The 17,528-nt window shown below is 37.5% G+C and overlaps 1 protein-coding gene across 8 annotated transcripts in view; it reads right to left on the bottom strand.

The window, feature by feature from the left end:
* Window positions 1-14,091, bottom strand: part of LOC144437164 (protein FAN-like) — a 288,538-nt gene extending 274,447 nt beyond the window's left edge. For 6 of the 8 annotated variants that reach the window (XM_078126034.1, XM_078126037.1, XM_078126040.1 and 3 more), the window contains exons 1-4: window positions 13,972-14,091; window positions 13,256-13,354; window positions 2,617-2,695; window positions 2,320-2,375 (exon numbers count right to left, since the gene is read on the bottom strand). In XM_078126034.1, the coding sequence (XP_077982160.1) occupies window positions 2,320-2,375; window positions 2,617-2,695; window positions 13,256-13,354; window positions 13,972-14,009 (272 nt within the window). In that variant the 5' untranslated portion in view covers window positions 14,010-14,091. Of the gene's footprint in view, window positions 1-2,319; window positions 2,376-2,616; window positions 2,696-13,255; window positions 13,357-13,971 lie in introns of those variants that run through there. The other 2 variants (XM_078126038.1, XM_078126042.1) reach the window with 2 other exon arrangements.
* Window positions 14,092-17,528: the final 3,437 nt, after the last annotated feature.

Genomic DNA, 17,528 nt, shown 5'->3' with positions numbered 1-17,528 from the left:
ATGGCGTCGGCCATAATGCTCATTAACATTTTTTTTTTAAATTACAAAAAAAAAATCATCAAAAATAGAAAAGATGCGCTGACTTGAAATTAACAAAACTGAGTAAGCTACCCTCTGCGCATCAACACACCAGATTTCAAAGCAATCTGACAAGTAGTATTTGAGGAGATGATGAAAATATCATTTTTGAAAAAAAAATCATAAAAAATTGCAAATGGGACAGATCAACTTGGCATGAACAAATCTGAATAGCCTCCCCCCAGGGAACATGCACACCAAATATCAAAGTATTCTGACTTACTTTGGAGAAGATGATGGAAATAAAAAAAAGTTGACGGACACCTATGATTCACTTATACTCTATACTCTATACCCACCTATACCTAAAGCTACGCTTTCAGCTTTCGCTGACAGCGGAGCTAAAAACTCAGGTGTTATCAGAACTTAATGTTTTGTTTATGCATAAATTATTAAATGCTGAAAAAAAGAATGACTACCAAATCTTCCCTGTTGACTACCAGTTTTAAAAAGTGGTAGTCAAAGTGACTACCAACTAAAAAAGTTAATTTTGAACCAGAGGTCTTTGTTTGATACAGGCTTCATTAAACTATCAATATAAAGGTAATGTGTTCATGTTTATCATAATTATTACCGTAGCTATGAGTTGTAATGTATACATGTACTCGAAAATCCACCATTTTGAACACGAACTGAGTGAAGGCATAAGTCGAAACAATTACTAACTTAGTGGGCTCGCCAAGTTCATGGAATTACACCGACAGTTTTAAGAATTTTCAAAACCTACCAATAAATCACATAACACAAATTTTCTTCAGAGGAAACCTGACATATGTGTCATTTTTTTCTAAATTAAATATTTAACCAGTAAATGACTATGTATAATTAAATGATGTCCATACTGCTGAAATATGCTCTAAATGGTCTCTGAAAGGTTTCTGTTTTTCAAAATTTTTTCACCATGGGAGGGGGACACCACCCTCCCAAACCCACCCCCCACGTCTGCATAGCAGGCGGAGTGCACGCTACACATGCACTTCTCCGCCTACTATTATCATTTCTCCCCCTACTTTAAAACTTAATGAAATCCCTGATCTGCCCAGTAGTTTTTGAGTTTGAGTTTTTTTATCAAAAATGACATTATTTTAGCCAAATCATATACCTGTAATGTGATCATTTTGCTTTGAACAATTTCCCAACTAGATACCAAAAGTAATATCCCCACCAACTACCAAGGCAGTTTTTTAGTTTAGTCGTCAACACACACACACACAGATGGACAGACCCGTCTCCCTCTCCCACCCCCACCATGCCTATAGCACTACTGAACCTTATTAGTTCAGTTGTGCTAATGAGACTATTAAATACTCCAGTTGTGTGCCAAAATCAAGATGATGGCATACAAAGTGGCAAATAAGCAAAGCATGTGACTTTGGTGGCAGAATTTGACCTTGAAGTCATTATTCATGTGTACAGCTGTGGTAATGGAGTTGAACCAATTCAAACTGAGTCAGTTTAAAGTCGGTTTCTCCATTACAGCAATTAAGTTGAACTAATTTTGAACCAATTTACTTTGAATCAGTTCAAAACAACCCCCTGATGTGGTTTAGAACCAATTCAACTATGAATTTAAGTGCATATGGGGACAGGAGTACTGGATTTGATTCGGTTTGGAACCAGTTCAAAATTAAAATGGGGACAGGCTATTTATCAGCTGTCTCTTTTTATACTGCAATTGCCTTATCTTCGACTCTTGTTCATGTTTTTTTTAGTTTTCATTCACTTGCAGAATATTCTCATAAGTACTCACTGTTTCACACCTCTAGAGTTCTCTCCTGAGTCTATGACATGTATATGCAGTGACAGTTGCCCATGTTTCATGACTGTTACCAACTGCAATATATTCCTAGTTGGTGGTCAAACTTGTGACTATCACTCTGGACATGCTGCTAATCTCTCACACCTCCGATTTCCTTTTCTAACATACTTGTTAGTCAAACATCACTGCTAGAAGATCTAAATCTCAAAGTTCAGATCCATTATCATACCCCATATTTTCCTGTGTTATCTTCGTGAAGACTTATTTTCTTACTTTACTGGTTACTGATAGGTCAGTGGCAGTGTCAATCAAAGTGGTTGGATGTTAAATACTGATAAATGACATACACATGTTTTATCATGAGGTAGTAACGACATTAGTGTTAATCTAATATTTTTGTTGTAATGTGTAAAACTTGGCTTGTCTGCATGTACTACAAGCAAAGATATCAATTATTTATGCTGATGTATTTTGTAACTTACTTGGATAATAATGAAACATTCAGTTCTTCTATCTTAATACAATCCCTCAGTGGAAACTACATGGTGAAAAGTTAATGGTAAAGAATGTGTTAAAACATACCATGACAATAATTATGACATGTCTTGCATTGTGTTCTGTACACCATGGTGTTTATAGCTGATATTGCCATAACTACAACAATGTCTGTCACTGTTAAATGTGGAGAATCAAGAGCAGCAATCTGTCAAAATCTTTATACCAAATATCTTTGTTTTAGGTATTCTTGCAACAACTGTAAATGTTTAACTTACACTTACCTTCATCATAGGATGGCAAGCATTCTGGGGATCAAACACTATTGACTTTGAACATGTTTTTAGTCTTCCTCTTATTTTCCTGTATGCACAGAATAAAATAGAAAAGTAACAAGAGTTGTTTCTTTCACCACTGGTTCCTCTTTACCCCCTATTTTTTTCTTTAATTGGTATGACCCTACTGTTATAAAACTTTTAAAAGATGGATATAGTCAATCTTACTCATAAAAAGGTAAGAAATGTTTCCTTTCACTGGCATTATTGCAATGAAAGCTGTACTTCTGACAAGCTAAACAAATACAAATGCAGACTGTTACTGTGAAATCTAAGTGGATATTGATGGAATTATGCCCACAGTAGGGAAACATCTGATAGTGGGTTTTCTCAACTTGTAGCACATTTAACCTCATTGCTAACTTGAATATACTGTCTATGGGCAGACAATGTAGAATATACTGTCTATGGGCAGACAGTGTAGAATATACTGTCTATGGGCAGACAGTGTAGAATATACTGTCTATGGGCAGACAATGTAGAATACACCGTCTATGGGGAGACAATGTAGAATACACCGTCTATGGGCAGACAATGTAGAATACACCGTCTATGGGCAGACAATGTAGAATACACTGTCTATGGGCAGACAATGTAGAATACACTGTCTATGGGCAGACAATGTAGAATACACCGTCTATGGGGAGACAATGTAGAATACACCGTCTATGGGCAGACAATGTAGAATATACTGTCTATGGGCAGACAATGTAGAATACACCGTCTATGGGCAGACAATGTAGAATACACCGTCTATGGGCAGACAATGTAAAATACACTGTCTATGGGCAGACAATGTAGAATATACAGTCTATGGGCAGACAATGTAGAATACACCGTCTATGGGCAGACAATGTAGAATACACCGTCTATGGGCAGACAATGTAGAATACACCGTCTATGGGCAGACAATGCAATATTCACTGTGAGACTTTCCATGTTTACATTATCTAGATTACAGGGTGTATATCTGTATACCACTATCACATATATGCAGTAATAATACTTCTACTTTGTGTTTATCTTGGCTTCTCAAAAGTACATCATTCTGTCATTGTTGTAAGACAGTCTCTTTGAAATCTGAAAACAGAGAGGGTAATGACTGATATTGTTGCTCTAATCTAAAAAAAAAACAATTTGCAGTAATTATGGTTTCAAATATCAATGATTGCATATATTTTACTACAACATCAGACAAAGTGACCAAACTATACAATTTATTTATTAAAATAGAAAACCTTTGGATTACAAGTCAAAATAAATGAATTTGAGTAAAATGTATATCTGGATATTTGTCCAGTTTATCCAAATCCCAACCATGTAGGTATCAATAGTTATGTGTTTAACGCCTGAAAGAGGAATTGATACCGTACTCATGAGGAAATGGTTGAAGTTTCACGTATGATTTAGATTCATGTAGTAAACATGATTTGTACATCTAACGTCTGTTTTGTTTTCATGCTATACATACAACAACAAGCCTTCAATTGAAGACAGTCGCCAACTTGTGGGTTTTATGGCAAAGTTATCATACAAATCTGAATGGTGTCTCGAGCTACAAAGCTTCATAATTTATTGACCAATTTGCTATTTACACTAAATGGAGATCAAATTCAAAGGTCATGATATGAAAAGAAAGCTGACCTTTGGGTTATAGACATTTAAATGGAATCTTTTTTTATTCAACTTCCTCAGTTACCATAGAATTTTTTTAAAGTCATTTCACCTGGACAATGTTTGTCAAGGTCTCATTAGAATGCTCATCATTAATAATATGAAGGTCATTCCAGGTATGTTTTCTTGATAGAGTTAACAAAGTACTTCAAGGACAGCTAGCTGGTCCAGATTGTTTTGAAAAGTGATCAGTCAAGAAAGACAGCTGCTCAATATTGCTACAATGTCATAATTTTCCAGACTTGTTGGCACCATATTTATACAATGTATCCAAAATCCTATCAGACATGTGTAGTGTCTGATAAGTACAGCATGAACACAGGCAAAAACACATCCCTGATCAATAATCATAAGAAATTCTCCTTGCCCCTTGGGACAAGTACTTTTCAAAACAACTTGCCCAAGCCTTGAAATCACTTGCCCAGGGCAAGTAAAAGGCCATTATTTCGACCCCTGACATAGCAAATGAAGACAGTGTGGCTAATAAGATGCCTCTGTGGCTAAAAAAATGTGCATTTTTTGCTACAAATGAAGATCGTGGCAATTAGTTTAAAAATCATAGTGCTAACTCTGATTCATACTTCGCAGTGTAGACGAATCATCCTGACTGACATACACTGACTCCAACTGTATCAAAACATATGAAGACAGACAACGTTGTTGACGTTAGTTTTGATTGACACTTCCTTTAGATAACAATGGACAACCATTCACACGAGCAGTGTAAAAAAAATTGATAGGTTGTTGTGTAACAGGACCATGTCAGCAAGCCTTTGATGTCGACAAAATTTTGCCCTTCTTTGGTTTTTCATTGGATACTCCTGTTTGCCCCTGATATTGGTGCTTTTCAGTCCCCGCCGGACGAGATGAGGACTTATGGATTGGGTTCCGTTCATCTGTCTGTCCAGAGCCATTTCTTGGAGATGCCTGGACCGATTTTTTTTCAAACTTGGTACAGGGGCAACATACTATGGCATACATATGCACGTCAATTTGTTTCATAATACGATCCAATATGGCCGCCTAGAAGCCATTTTGTTTGCAAATTTTCCATGTTCAAAGCCATAACTCGGACATGCTTGAACAGCTCCCCCCCCCCCCCCCTGTACCAGCCCCTATGTCATTCTCAATGACTTGTTAAAGATTTTAGTTCAATGGCTCTCCTCAAGAGTCAAATCATCACACAGCTGGACATAGTACAGCAGACAGCCTACATAGCGGAGAACCACCGGTTCCAGTATGAGTAAACAACAATTTGAAATAACTCTTCTTTTTCTCCGGATAGTAAGCGAGGTATGAGTGATAAAAATGATGAACAACCTGCTAATCACAACGAGAGAACAGGCGACGTTTCAAATGTGGTGGCAAAAAAACTCGTCACAGACCAGATAATTTGAAAAATAAAATGGCATGATGGCTTGAACAATTTGAGTGGATGGTTACTGACATCGATACCAGTGAAGACAGCAAGCACCTAACAGATGGCAGTATTTACAGGGTATGGTGTTGATATTGTAAATTCTCAAAAGTGAAGTCTGATTTCGCTTTGGAACTGGGAAAATTGGTTGAAAAAAAACTTTACTGGAACACGCCATTTCGGTGACACACGTTTGAACAAAAGACAGCGAAACCAGTGGAGACCAGTCCCTTGGTTAAAGCCTTCGGTAAAACTAGTACAACTGGTGATAACAAAATGACAGAATTGAAAGAGATGATAGGAACAATTGCTGAAGGAATGAGGAATGCCTAAGGAATGAGGAATGCCTTAGCTAACGATATCAGAGACAATGCTAAGTATATTTCTATTTTGATTGATGGTGACATTGATAGAGTTGTGCAATAGTGTGAAAAAGTCTACATGTGACGAGTAGACAAAGCGACTGGTAAACCCATAGTGAATTTAGTGGACAGAAGGAAGTTCAACACGCACATGCCGATGGTGTTGTCAGTGCGACAAAAACTCTATGTGACAAAATTGATGAAAGTTGGAAGCAGAAACTTATCAGATTTGGAACAGATGGTGCGTCTGTCAATCTCGGTCCAAACAGGAGTGTTAGTCAGGTGGCTTAGCAACTGTATTGTTACATGCCGGATAAAAGCACCAAATTTGTGTTCCAAAGGACCCACTTATTGATTTTAGGTTAGGAGCCCTCTTGATATTTGCAATGTAAATTATGTGCATAAATCAGAAAAAATAAAAAAGGCCATCATCAGTCACGTAAAATCATATCTTTCAGCACAATTACTCACTAAAAGGCACTAATTTTGGCATGAATCATGCTTGAGATCTATTTATTGATTTTATCCTCTAAGTTTTTCTTAGAATATTTGCATATATTTATATTATTAAAATTCACAATGGCCATTATTACCATTGAAAACACCTATAATTCAGGAAAATGATTTACATAAAGGCGCCAAATTTGGCATGACTGTTCCTCAGCACCTACTAATTGATTTTAGCTTAGAAGCCCTCCTGAAAAATTGAATACATTTGCATATATCAGTCAAATTAAAAATGGCTGCCATCACTTAAAAATGGAAGAAAAAACTAATCTGGCGTGAGTGTTCATTAAGATATACTTAATGACTTAAATATTTGTGTAAATTTTCATAAATCAGTAAAAGTCAACTATATGCTATCACATGGAAAAATCTCATATTCCTAGTACAAATTTTATTCCTCAGTAGCGAAGTAAAGAGAAGTTTTCATAACGCGAGTATGATTCCTATGTTGAAAATTGTTGTCTGAGCTTATATTACCATGATAATGCTCTAACATACCACTGTAAACAGATGAGACTTAGAACACTATCAATGCAAAACCACAAATGCTAACTAGAATAAAACGCAAAAACAAGTAGGTAAGCTTCCCCAAACCCAGGCGCCAAGAAAAATTTTCCCCAGGGGAGAAGGGTGACAAAAAGTTAGAGAGGGAGGTAGGTGTCAAGGTAGTTGAATGTCATTGACCAACTGTTGTAACAAATTTACAATAGTCTCTGTGATTATTAACTACATGGTAAAATTTGAAGCCCATGTGATACCATCTGGGCCACCTGGGTTCATTGACTTAGTGGATGAATGAGGTAGACTAGTGCTACCAAAGATGACCAGTCACCTTGAAGCTGGATCATCTCTAGTGTTGCACCACATTGATGAGCAAAGGTAGTCCCTCCACGACGAAGGCTATGTCCAGAGTACTTTGATGCATTATGACCGGCATTGTTATCCAGTGCTGAAGGACTTTAGCAAACACAGTATGAGTTATAGGCTGTGGAGTGCCCCTTGCCATGGTTAGGAAGGCAGGTGAGTTTAAGTCTGCTTGAACTTGCTTGAAATGGCATTCAACAGCTGCTACTGCACATAGCGGTAAACCAGGTGTGCGGACTACAGGTACAAGTAGTGTCCTTTCACTGAATTGAATAGTTTTTTGTCCATTTTGCACGGACTATCATGCTCCACTTGAAAATGAAGATGTCGCTTCTAGACAGGTGAATGTGTACAACATATTTCTTAACTGATGGTGGCACAAGATTGGACTTCCTAAAAAAGGTATGGAATCCAGTTAAAATTGCAGCCCAGTACCCTGAATTGGTAGGTAGGGAAACAGCATTACAGGAGAAAAATTGTGAGAGAAGGCTTGGCGTGATGGCCAGTTTTCTAGTTGGCTCGTCACCATAGAAACAAAGGATACCTCGAAAAGTGCACAGAACCAAGTACATATCATTGAAATGTGGATCTGGGTAGCCAAATTCAAGGTGTACCGGTAATTTGCATACACCACTCAAGTAATTGATAACTGAAGAGTCCTTTTTATCTCTAGCGAGGTATAAACAAATTAACTCCACTGAGGCTGGCACCGGGGGCCATTGCAGGTTAGCACAGAATAGCAGATATGATTTCCATTGTGATTTGCGAGTTGTAATGGTAGCAGTAGCATTAGCATCTTGTCTGAAGACAGTCCATTCTTGGCATAGTTCTCTCTTCAACTCTGAAACACAATCAATTTCTTAAAAGTAAGTTCTGAAAGCGCAACCATTGGTTTGGTTCACACAGCCGTGACAAGGCATCAGCATACTCATTATAAACACCTTTAATGTGTCTAGCAGTAACATGGAAATTATGGTTCACTGATAACCAGAATAGTTCTCCAAGCCAATCTATTGCAATACTATTATGGCTTGTGCCGTTGTTGATAAACGCAATGCGTATTGTCTGAGTAAATAACCACATGTTGATTTTCCCAACATTCACACCATTTGCAAGCAGCAAGTAGGACAGGTAAAAGCTCTAGATAGTTAATATTGCTTGAACCTGTAGTAGGGATTTCAACAGTGTTCCACAAAGGTAGGTCTTTGATCTCCACTGGTTGGGCTGACATCTGGATGCCACGAACCGGCCACCCAGTCACCCTGGAAATAGGCCCCATAGCCATAGAATGATGCGTCGGTTTGTAAACGGCATTGTGGAATTGGTTCTGAATTAATTAGTTTTAGCTATACCATTGAAGGTGGTTGCAAAATTTATCCACCAAAATAAATCCTTACAAACTCATTGTTGATCCTGATTTTGTGATGGGGACGTTTTAACTTATTCATTAAGCCAATAATACGCCTAGTAAAAGTGAGCCCCCCTTTCACAACAGTAGATGCAAATGATAAAACACCTACAAGGGATTGTAATTGTCAATTAGAAAGTTTACATTTGGAGGATACAGCATGTAGCTCTGATTTAAGTTTAACTAACTTATCTTGAGGATGTCTAACTTTCATGGCGACAGAGTCAAGTTCAATACCAAGAAATGTAATAGTTTTTAAGGGTCCATTTACCTTAGACCAGCCTTTATTTACCTTGGGTAATGTAAAAGGTGGATTGAACAGTGTTGTGCTTTTAAACACTCCTCATAAGATTTACCAATACATAAAAAATCATCACTAATTCACAATAGTAAAACCACGCTTTCTCATCATACGTGCAATAGAATTTGAAATACAAGTGAAAATACTTGGGGCACATGAAAGCCCAAGACACTGACAATTGTCTATAAAGTACATGCATTTCTTTGTGTCATAAGGTCCAAACATCCACTTAAACCCTTGTTATGTATGATGTTTGGGATGTACTGGTATAGAGCGATATGCTTTTGAAATATCTACAACAACAAAGTAACAATTTTCAGTCATATTACAAGTAATATCATCAATAGAATTATATGTGATTTTTGGTGGAAACATCCAATCATTAATTGATTTACCCAAAGGTCTACTACAGTCAGTAACAGGCTTATATAAACTTAAATCTTCCGACTCTGTTGCTGACCCACGCTTCACCTCGTCTCATCAAAGTGATTAAATTTTACTGTTCTTAGACGTTTCTCATCCACAAGATTCTTGGAGGAGGTGTGTAAAGATGACAGGAAACTTCAATGATTCTTAAAAAATCATTCATACCAAGTGCAATAACCATACTGAACTCAAACCTTTGATTTAAAGCTTCTAACAATTTTCGTTTTAAAGATCTACACTGAATTCGAAGAATACTTTTATTGTAAGATTGTAACTGTGTTTGTGTTACTGTAATTATTTTAGTGTGTATATATATTTTAATTTGCCTTTTATATTTTGGTGAAGCGAAAGGAAAATTTCCGTAAATGGACAATAAAGTTACATTCTATTCTATTCTATTCTATTCTATTATCATGAATATGGCATTCGTAATTACATGTACACAATGTATATGCATACTGTGGCATCATATTCATTGTCTCTGAACAGTAATGAATATAATAACTTATCACTTAACATGGTATTGGTATCTATGTTAAGAATTAAAGTCTCAAATCTAAAGTTAACTTTTTGCAAAGTTTGAGTGTCTATATTTTTTACTTTGCTCTAAGTTTTAAAGTTTACCTGCATTTTGCTCCTAAGTTTTGACTTTTACCTGCATTTTGCTCCTAAAATTTAGAAGTTAGGGGCTATTCCTAAAAGATATTGCACAAAGAGTTAACCTCCTAGGCTGGGTAAGTCACAATGCACTTTGTGATCAATCAATAAAATATTGTGATTCTTTCAGGAATTTCCACTTCTCAGAGAGCCTTATATATAATAATGTTTGTCATGATGTATTTAAAGATTCAAACTTTAAGAAAGCATCAAATTCTATGAATATTCAGACCGAAGTAGGATTTCAACGATAATGCATGATAAATATGCACAGATAGGCTGTGCAAACCAATGTCCAGACTGTAGACTAGTCTCATATAGTCTCATATACAGAAACTCTTGATGTCACCCAGCGAAAGCCATCAAACAAGAAATAATACCATTGGGACTACAGGAAATGTCATTTCACAACCACCGTAAATATTACTTCTAGAGACTTTTGAATAAGATGAAAACCTTTTTAAATAGACTGTCGACAGTCGCTCACACCTTTTTTTCCTACATTTTATCCGATCCGGCGCAATAGTACTATAATCGCATACTGATATCGAGGGCTGAAGGCCCGAGTGACTGTTGTTCCTTGCCGCGCCCTCATGCGATAACAGTAAGGACATTTTTTTGTAGACTATTTGACATTTAGGTCATAGTTCACAAAGCTTGTCAATCAAAATGAACATGGCATCACCGGAGTCACCAAGCGAGTCAACATATCGAGACGCATTGGTGAAACTTGGATAGTAACACTTGAAAGACTTTCAGAGAAGAATTATAGATGCCTATGTCTCTGGGAAAGATGTTTTCATTAGTGTACCGACAGGAAGTGGCAAGTCCATAGCCTATGAAGTCGCTCCCATCGTTCTCGATACAGCTAACAACATCAGCAACACCATTGTCCTAGTAGTATCCCACGAAGAACACATTTGAATTTAATGGAGAATTCTACACACAAACATGTGGATGCAGCATGGGCTCTTCGGCATCACCCGAAATAGCTGACATAGCATTCCATGAACTGGAAAGTTGCATTATTGAAATCTACATGAATAAAATATCACTCTGGTCATGTTTCAGGGATGACATATTCATGATATTCTGTGGCACCCAAGCCGAACTAAATAATCTGAGTGAAAAAATAAACCAAATGCATACAACTTTCAAATTTTCGTTGGAAAGCTCAGATACGGAAGTAGCTTAACTTGATCTTACAATCCACAAAGGTCAACGACACCACCAAGACCAAATAAAAACTCATGTTAAACAAACAGACACATTCCAATATATACACAAGCAATCATGCCATCCGGACTCAGTTTTTAAAGGGTTCATTAAAGGTTAAATAATCATGCAGTAATGAAAAAGAATTTCAAAAGAAAATGAAATTCTTCACAGAGAAACTGGCAAAAAGAGGCTATTATGAAACAGAAATAAATAACTCCATCAAGGGAGTCCACTATCATAACAGAGAGACATATCTTGAAAGCTGGACACCTACAAAGGAGATCCATTGGTCTTCAAAACAGCATACAGTCCCTACATTAATATATCTCATGTACGAGATGCGATAACTAAACACTGTGATGTAATAGCAGACAATGAGATATTAAATCAATTATATCCAAGAACAATCATAGCACAAAAGCAAAACAAAAACTTAAAAGACAAATTAGTCAACACTAAATTAAAGCATTCCAAATTTAAAAATCTAGCGATGGCATGAGCGAGAACAGTTGCTCGGGCCTTCGGCCCTCGATATCAGTATGCGATTATAGTAGTGTTGTGCCGGATTGGAGCGCGGCAAAGACTTAAGTTTAGATAAAACGTAGGAAAAAAAGGCGAGAGCAACTGTCGACAGTCTACTTTTTAAACAGCTGCATATACAGAACTGATACATCATTGGAATAGTGTGCCTACCAACAAACACATCAGCTGAACTTTGACCTCTCTGAAATGTCTTAGTGACACGAGTGTGAAGCTACCATCATATTCATATTCATATTCACTTTCAAAAGTTGACCTCTACTCTCAATGTGAATATGATGATAGCTTCACACGTTCATCATCAGATTCGAAGTCTTCCGGATGGGTACGAACAAGCATTCGGCAAATCACAAATCCTTCATTGGCAGGTTGAAATCATGTGATTATAGTTACTTTTCACTTGATTAGCGTGGATTTGCATGCTTTCTTCTTATTTTTGCCAGAGTATCCAATTTGCACCATGAATTATTGTTGTCATATAAAAAACTAATTTGGATGTTTAGTATGCCTTTCCCATATATCTTTGAAAATGAAATATCAATATTTGGGTGTGCAAAAAACCTGTATGAGTAATGTAATAAAATACTGCCTGGCTGGGTGTGTTTTGATTTCCCGCAGTGCCACTATCTTTGAAACCCTACTTAACACTTACACTGGTGAAATTTACACAAGAACACAATTATCACAATGTGTGTAGTTCCCTTGATCGGGATCGGTCAACGCAATGGATTGTGAAAAATAATGGTCCATGACAACAATAATTAATGGTGCAAATTGGATACTCTGGCAAAAATAACAAGAGAGCATGCAAATCCAAGCAAATCAAGTGAAAAGTAATTACAATCACATGATTTCAACCTGCCAATGAAGGATATGTGATTTGCCGAACGCATGTTCGTACCCATTCGGAAGTACTTCGAATCTGATGATGAATGTGTAAGCTATCATCATATTCACATTGATCGTAGAGGTCAACTTTTGAAAGTGAAGATGAATATGAATGTGATGGTAGCTTCACACTCGTCTTAGTGACAATTAGCTTTTATCTCTGATTTTCAGATATTTTTCCTCATATAAGCTAAGACAGCCCCTCTCCCATCAAATGACATTATTATTTCTTGTCTCATTGCTTTCTTGTGACTATCTGATTCTGAGACTAACTTTATATACGTAAGTCAAAACCTTGATTGCCACAACATATCAAAGTAACTGACCTTTTGATGGCTTCATGCTCTGGTAGACCTACTGGATAGTAAAATACACTAAAATCTTCAAAGTAAATTTCACCAGGTTCCAGTAGTAAGAGTGAAAATCTGTGAAGGTATGGGGAACAGAACACGAAATAAAATGACAAGGCCATCGGGGGGGGGGGGAGAGATTGAGAGAGAGAGAGAGAGAGAGAGAGAGAGAGAGAGAGACAGACAGACAGACAGACAGACAGACAGACAGACAGACAGACAGACAGACAGACAGACAGACAGACAGACAGAGACAGATACAGACAGAACGACAGACAGAGACAGGGCCAGAGAGAAACTAAAATATATCCGACTTTTTTTGAGACGTACTAATGACTAGTAAAAGTTGATAAATGTTTCTAAACAATCGACTTATCCCACAAATGTATATCGATCGGCCAATTCAACTATTTGCAAGGTCGCACTAGTAGGATACCTCTACCGGTCTGGATCACATGAAGAGAATATAGTCAGGTACTATACACTGTATAAATATAATCATGGAAGTAACCCAATTTTTTAGTCGGCGTTTGATATCGAGATATTAAACCAAATTGATCGGAAATAATAACAATGAAATCTACCGTTCTTAAAGGAATATCAACAATTTCAATATTTAGATAAATCGCTCTCGAATACGTTTGTTTCATCCAAAAATTCCACAAAATATCACAGTATTAATAAGACACTACCTTTCTTTACTGTCTGCCAAGTTGTGGGTAAACGCCATGTTTGTGACCTGTACCAAAGGTCAAATAAGCAGGGTCCGCAAGGCTCAGGACACGCCTCCAGGCTGGGCACCTCCAAGCTCAGGCCGCATACACATGTTGTTTGCGCATGTGCAGTGACAGGTAAACGTAGATGGCGTTCTATGCGGGGAGGGAATCAGTGTCTGTATCTCTAGGTGCTCGAGCACTACATGTCTGTCTGCATGTACAGTCTTTTTGGAAACAGTGCCACTACATGAGCTACGATCTCGTCTTAGGTTGCTGGTGATTCGGTATTGACACTAATTGGATAGGTTGCCATAACTTTGACAGTTTTATAATTCAGAAATACTATAGTTCGATGTTTTGGGGAATCATAAAAAATTTCTAAGGCTGAATTCACGTTTTTTGCGTACAGTTGGGCGTTGTCTATTCATTCCGACATTGTACACATAATTTAAGCATTTACACTCAGACCACTACATTAGTGTTCTGAGATTTACAGTATATCAACAAAGGAGGCCAAAGATCAGGGTGACCTTTTTGTTTTTTGTTTTTTGTATCTCATCTCCAGTGGAATAGTCAGGCGGGGCGGGCGGGTGAAATAAAAAAAAGGGGGGCAAGGAAAAGTAATCTGTATTTTTTCAGTTCTATTCTCTGTCCTGTCAGTCTCTCTACAACTTCTTTTCTCTTCTCTTTATTGAATTCCTTGTTACAGGTCTCTTTCCTTCATTTTAGCAAGGTTGACAAGTCCGTAGAATAAGTTTGTAAGAAGATGAATACTTATCATCCTGATGGGTGTATATCTGTAGCCATGAACTATTGTATGATTTTATCAGGAGTACTAATACATTCGTCCTATTAATCAAAGTGGCACTGACATCGCTAAGTTTTTCAAGCTTCCAATTTGAACTTTAGTATGTAACTTTTTGAGGAATGCAGTGTGACTTTTACCAATTTTAAGCATAATTTTGAAAATGATAGAAATATTCTGAGCTATCATTACATTGCAGCAAAATGTACCGCACGACGGCATTAATTTCGAGCCCTGTCCCTCATCAAACCTCAACGACTTCAGCCATGAAAGTCACATTCTGCTCCAACGTATAGTAACAAAGGGGGTGGGGGGGTAGACGCCGCAGTGTTCTGCCGAGGCTACGACCTTGCGCCATTGGCCCCCCTAAAATTACAAATGACGCAATAATTTTCCCACCTTGCGTCGCTTTGGCGCATTCATTTTACGGCAGACATCAAAATTATCTAAGGGGTAGACCATTCGATATCCTGGGGGGGGGGCTTGGAAGATTAGTGGAGAGTCATTTTTTTTTTCCCACCTGCTTGCCTAAGAATTATTTTTTTTCTCCTTCACCTATGCTGGCAACTTTTTTTTTCTTTGCTTCTTTGAGATATCCGGATTTTTTTTACGTCAATGTTGAACACCTACATTTGTTGCCACAATTTTCTGTTTGGTTTTCGCACACGGTAATACAGAGAGTAAAAAGATGCTGTTCTATCACACACAGATTATATTTAGAAAACTACATATTCCATACATGTTTGATTTTCAATTAAATAAACATCATTGACAGTTTTTATGCCATGGTATGGTGACACACTGAAAAAACAAATCGGAAACTTGATTGGTGAGCTCAAACATTCAGATAGACCGGTCAGTTTCTCCAGCTTGGGGGATGGGGGCGTTGTCAGTGTTTTTTGGGCCGACAAAAAGTCACTGACCCCCCCCCCCCTCCCCCCTGAATAAAGTTTCATAGCATCTGACAGTAAGCTGTAGAGGGAAGAGCTTTGAGACTGGGATATGTCCACCTCTTGTGTGAGTGTCACTGTGTGTGAATGGGGGGGGGGTTCTAGTGGGTCTCCCCCTAGAAGCCCTGGAGGATTTTTACTTCTAAAGGCAATGTTTAGGCTATTCACAGACACTTTCAGACAATAATTTACAAACTTTACAAGACAGCTCTAACATGTAAAAAGCAACTACGTGAGGTTTAAACATTTTTGAAATAAAGTTTCATAGCATCTTGACACTAAAAGGTGGAGGAAAGAACTTTGATTTGAGACAGGAACATGTCTACCTCTTATGGGGGGGGGGGGTGTAGGGGGTCTCCCCCTAGAAGCCCTGGAGGTTTTTTACTTCTAAAGGCAATGTTTAGGCTATTCACAGACACTTTCAGACAATAATTTGCAAGCTTTACAAGACAGCTCTAACATGTAAAAAGCAACTACATAAGGTTGAAACATGTTTGAAATATAGTTCCATAGCATCTTTGCCAGTAAGAGGTGGAGGAAAGAACTTGATTTGAAACTGGAACATGTCTACCTCTTATTATGGGGGAGGGGGTTCTAGGGGGTGTCCCCTATAAGCCCTGGAGGATTTTTACTCTTAAAGCCAATTTTCAGGCTATTAACAGACACTTTCAGACAATAATTTGCAAGCTTTACAAGACAGCTCTAACAATTGTAAAAAGCAACTACACATGGTTGAAATATTTTTGAAATAAAGTTTCATAGCATCTTGACATTAAGAGGTGGAGGGAAAAACTTTGATTTGAGGCTTGGACATGTCTACCTCTTATTGGGGGGGGGGGTCTTAGGGGGTCTCCCATAGAATCTTTTCAATTTTTTTTAAAACCAATTTTGGTCAATCTTATTGTTGGTTTAACGAATGAGTGGCCTCTGGGGTGATGGAGCCCAAGGGGTCCCCCCGCCAGATCTGCAGTTTTTTGTTTCTATTTAGGCAATTTTTAGGTTATTCATAGCCTCTGAGATATATATTGCCAAGCATCAAGAAGCTAAAGAAAATATAACTTTTTAAATAAGTTTTCCATGTTATAAAAGTGGGCCTGTAAAATTGGTATAAGGTCATTGATATTGCATGTATAGTAAAGTTACTGATGTGTTACAGCACTTTAGGAGGTCATACCTAGTGTACAATAGAAACTTGAATTTGAGTTGTGGTGTGGATACATGTAGTGTCTGAAATGAGAAGTATATCATCCCTTTTGACAAATTCATACTGAAGAGACTAGAACAATTTAGATTAAGTTCTTTTATAAACTATCCAATAGTATGTAGATTACCATTACAAAACCTTCAAGTTCAATTTTGCCCCAAAGTGTAAGATAAGTGAAGCACTGATCGTGAAACAGCCAAAAACTTACATGGCATGTTCTGTAACTAGTATGGTAGTACTACATGTATTATATGTATAATTTTATGTATAGTTATGTTTGAACCCTTACATGAAGTAATATTTAAACCATTTATGAAAGAAACAGAGACAAGAACAAATATATATATGTACCACAGGCTAACGAAACTGACTGGTCCCTGACATGGGTTTGCAACTGTTTGTCATGATTTGACAAGTGTCCTGGTTGGAGAGGTACGAGCAGGTTGAACAGTATACTCGAACCTGTGCATCATTTCCCTGCCAAGACATTTTTTTTCTGGCAGCAGTGGTCCATCTTTTTTTCCCATCACCCACTCATATCCGGATTTGTTTTCAAGCAAATCTATTTGGCATC

Source organism: Glandiceps talaboti, chromosome 7 (genome assembly GCF_964340395.1).
Source record: "Glandiceps talaboti chromosome 7, keGlaTala1.1, whole genome shotgun sequence".
NCBI classification, from domain to species: Eukaryota; Metazoa; Hemichordata; class Enteropneusta; family Spengelidae; genus Glandiceps; species Glandiceps talaboti.
The sequence above is the reverse complement of the archived record's forward strand: the minus strand, read 5'-3'. Positions and strand labels throughout refer to the sequence as shown.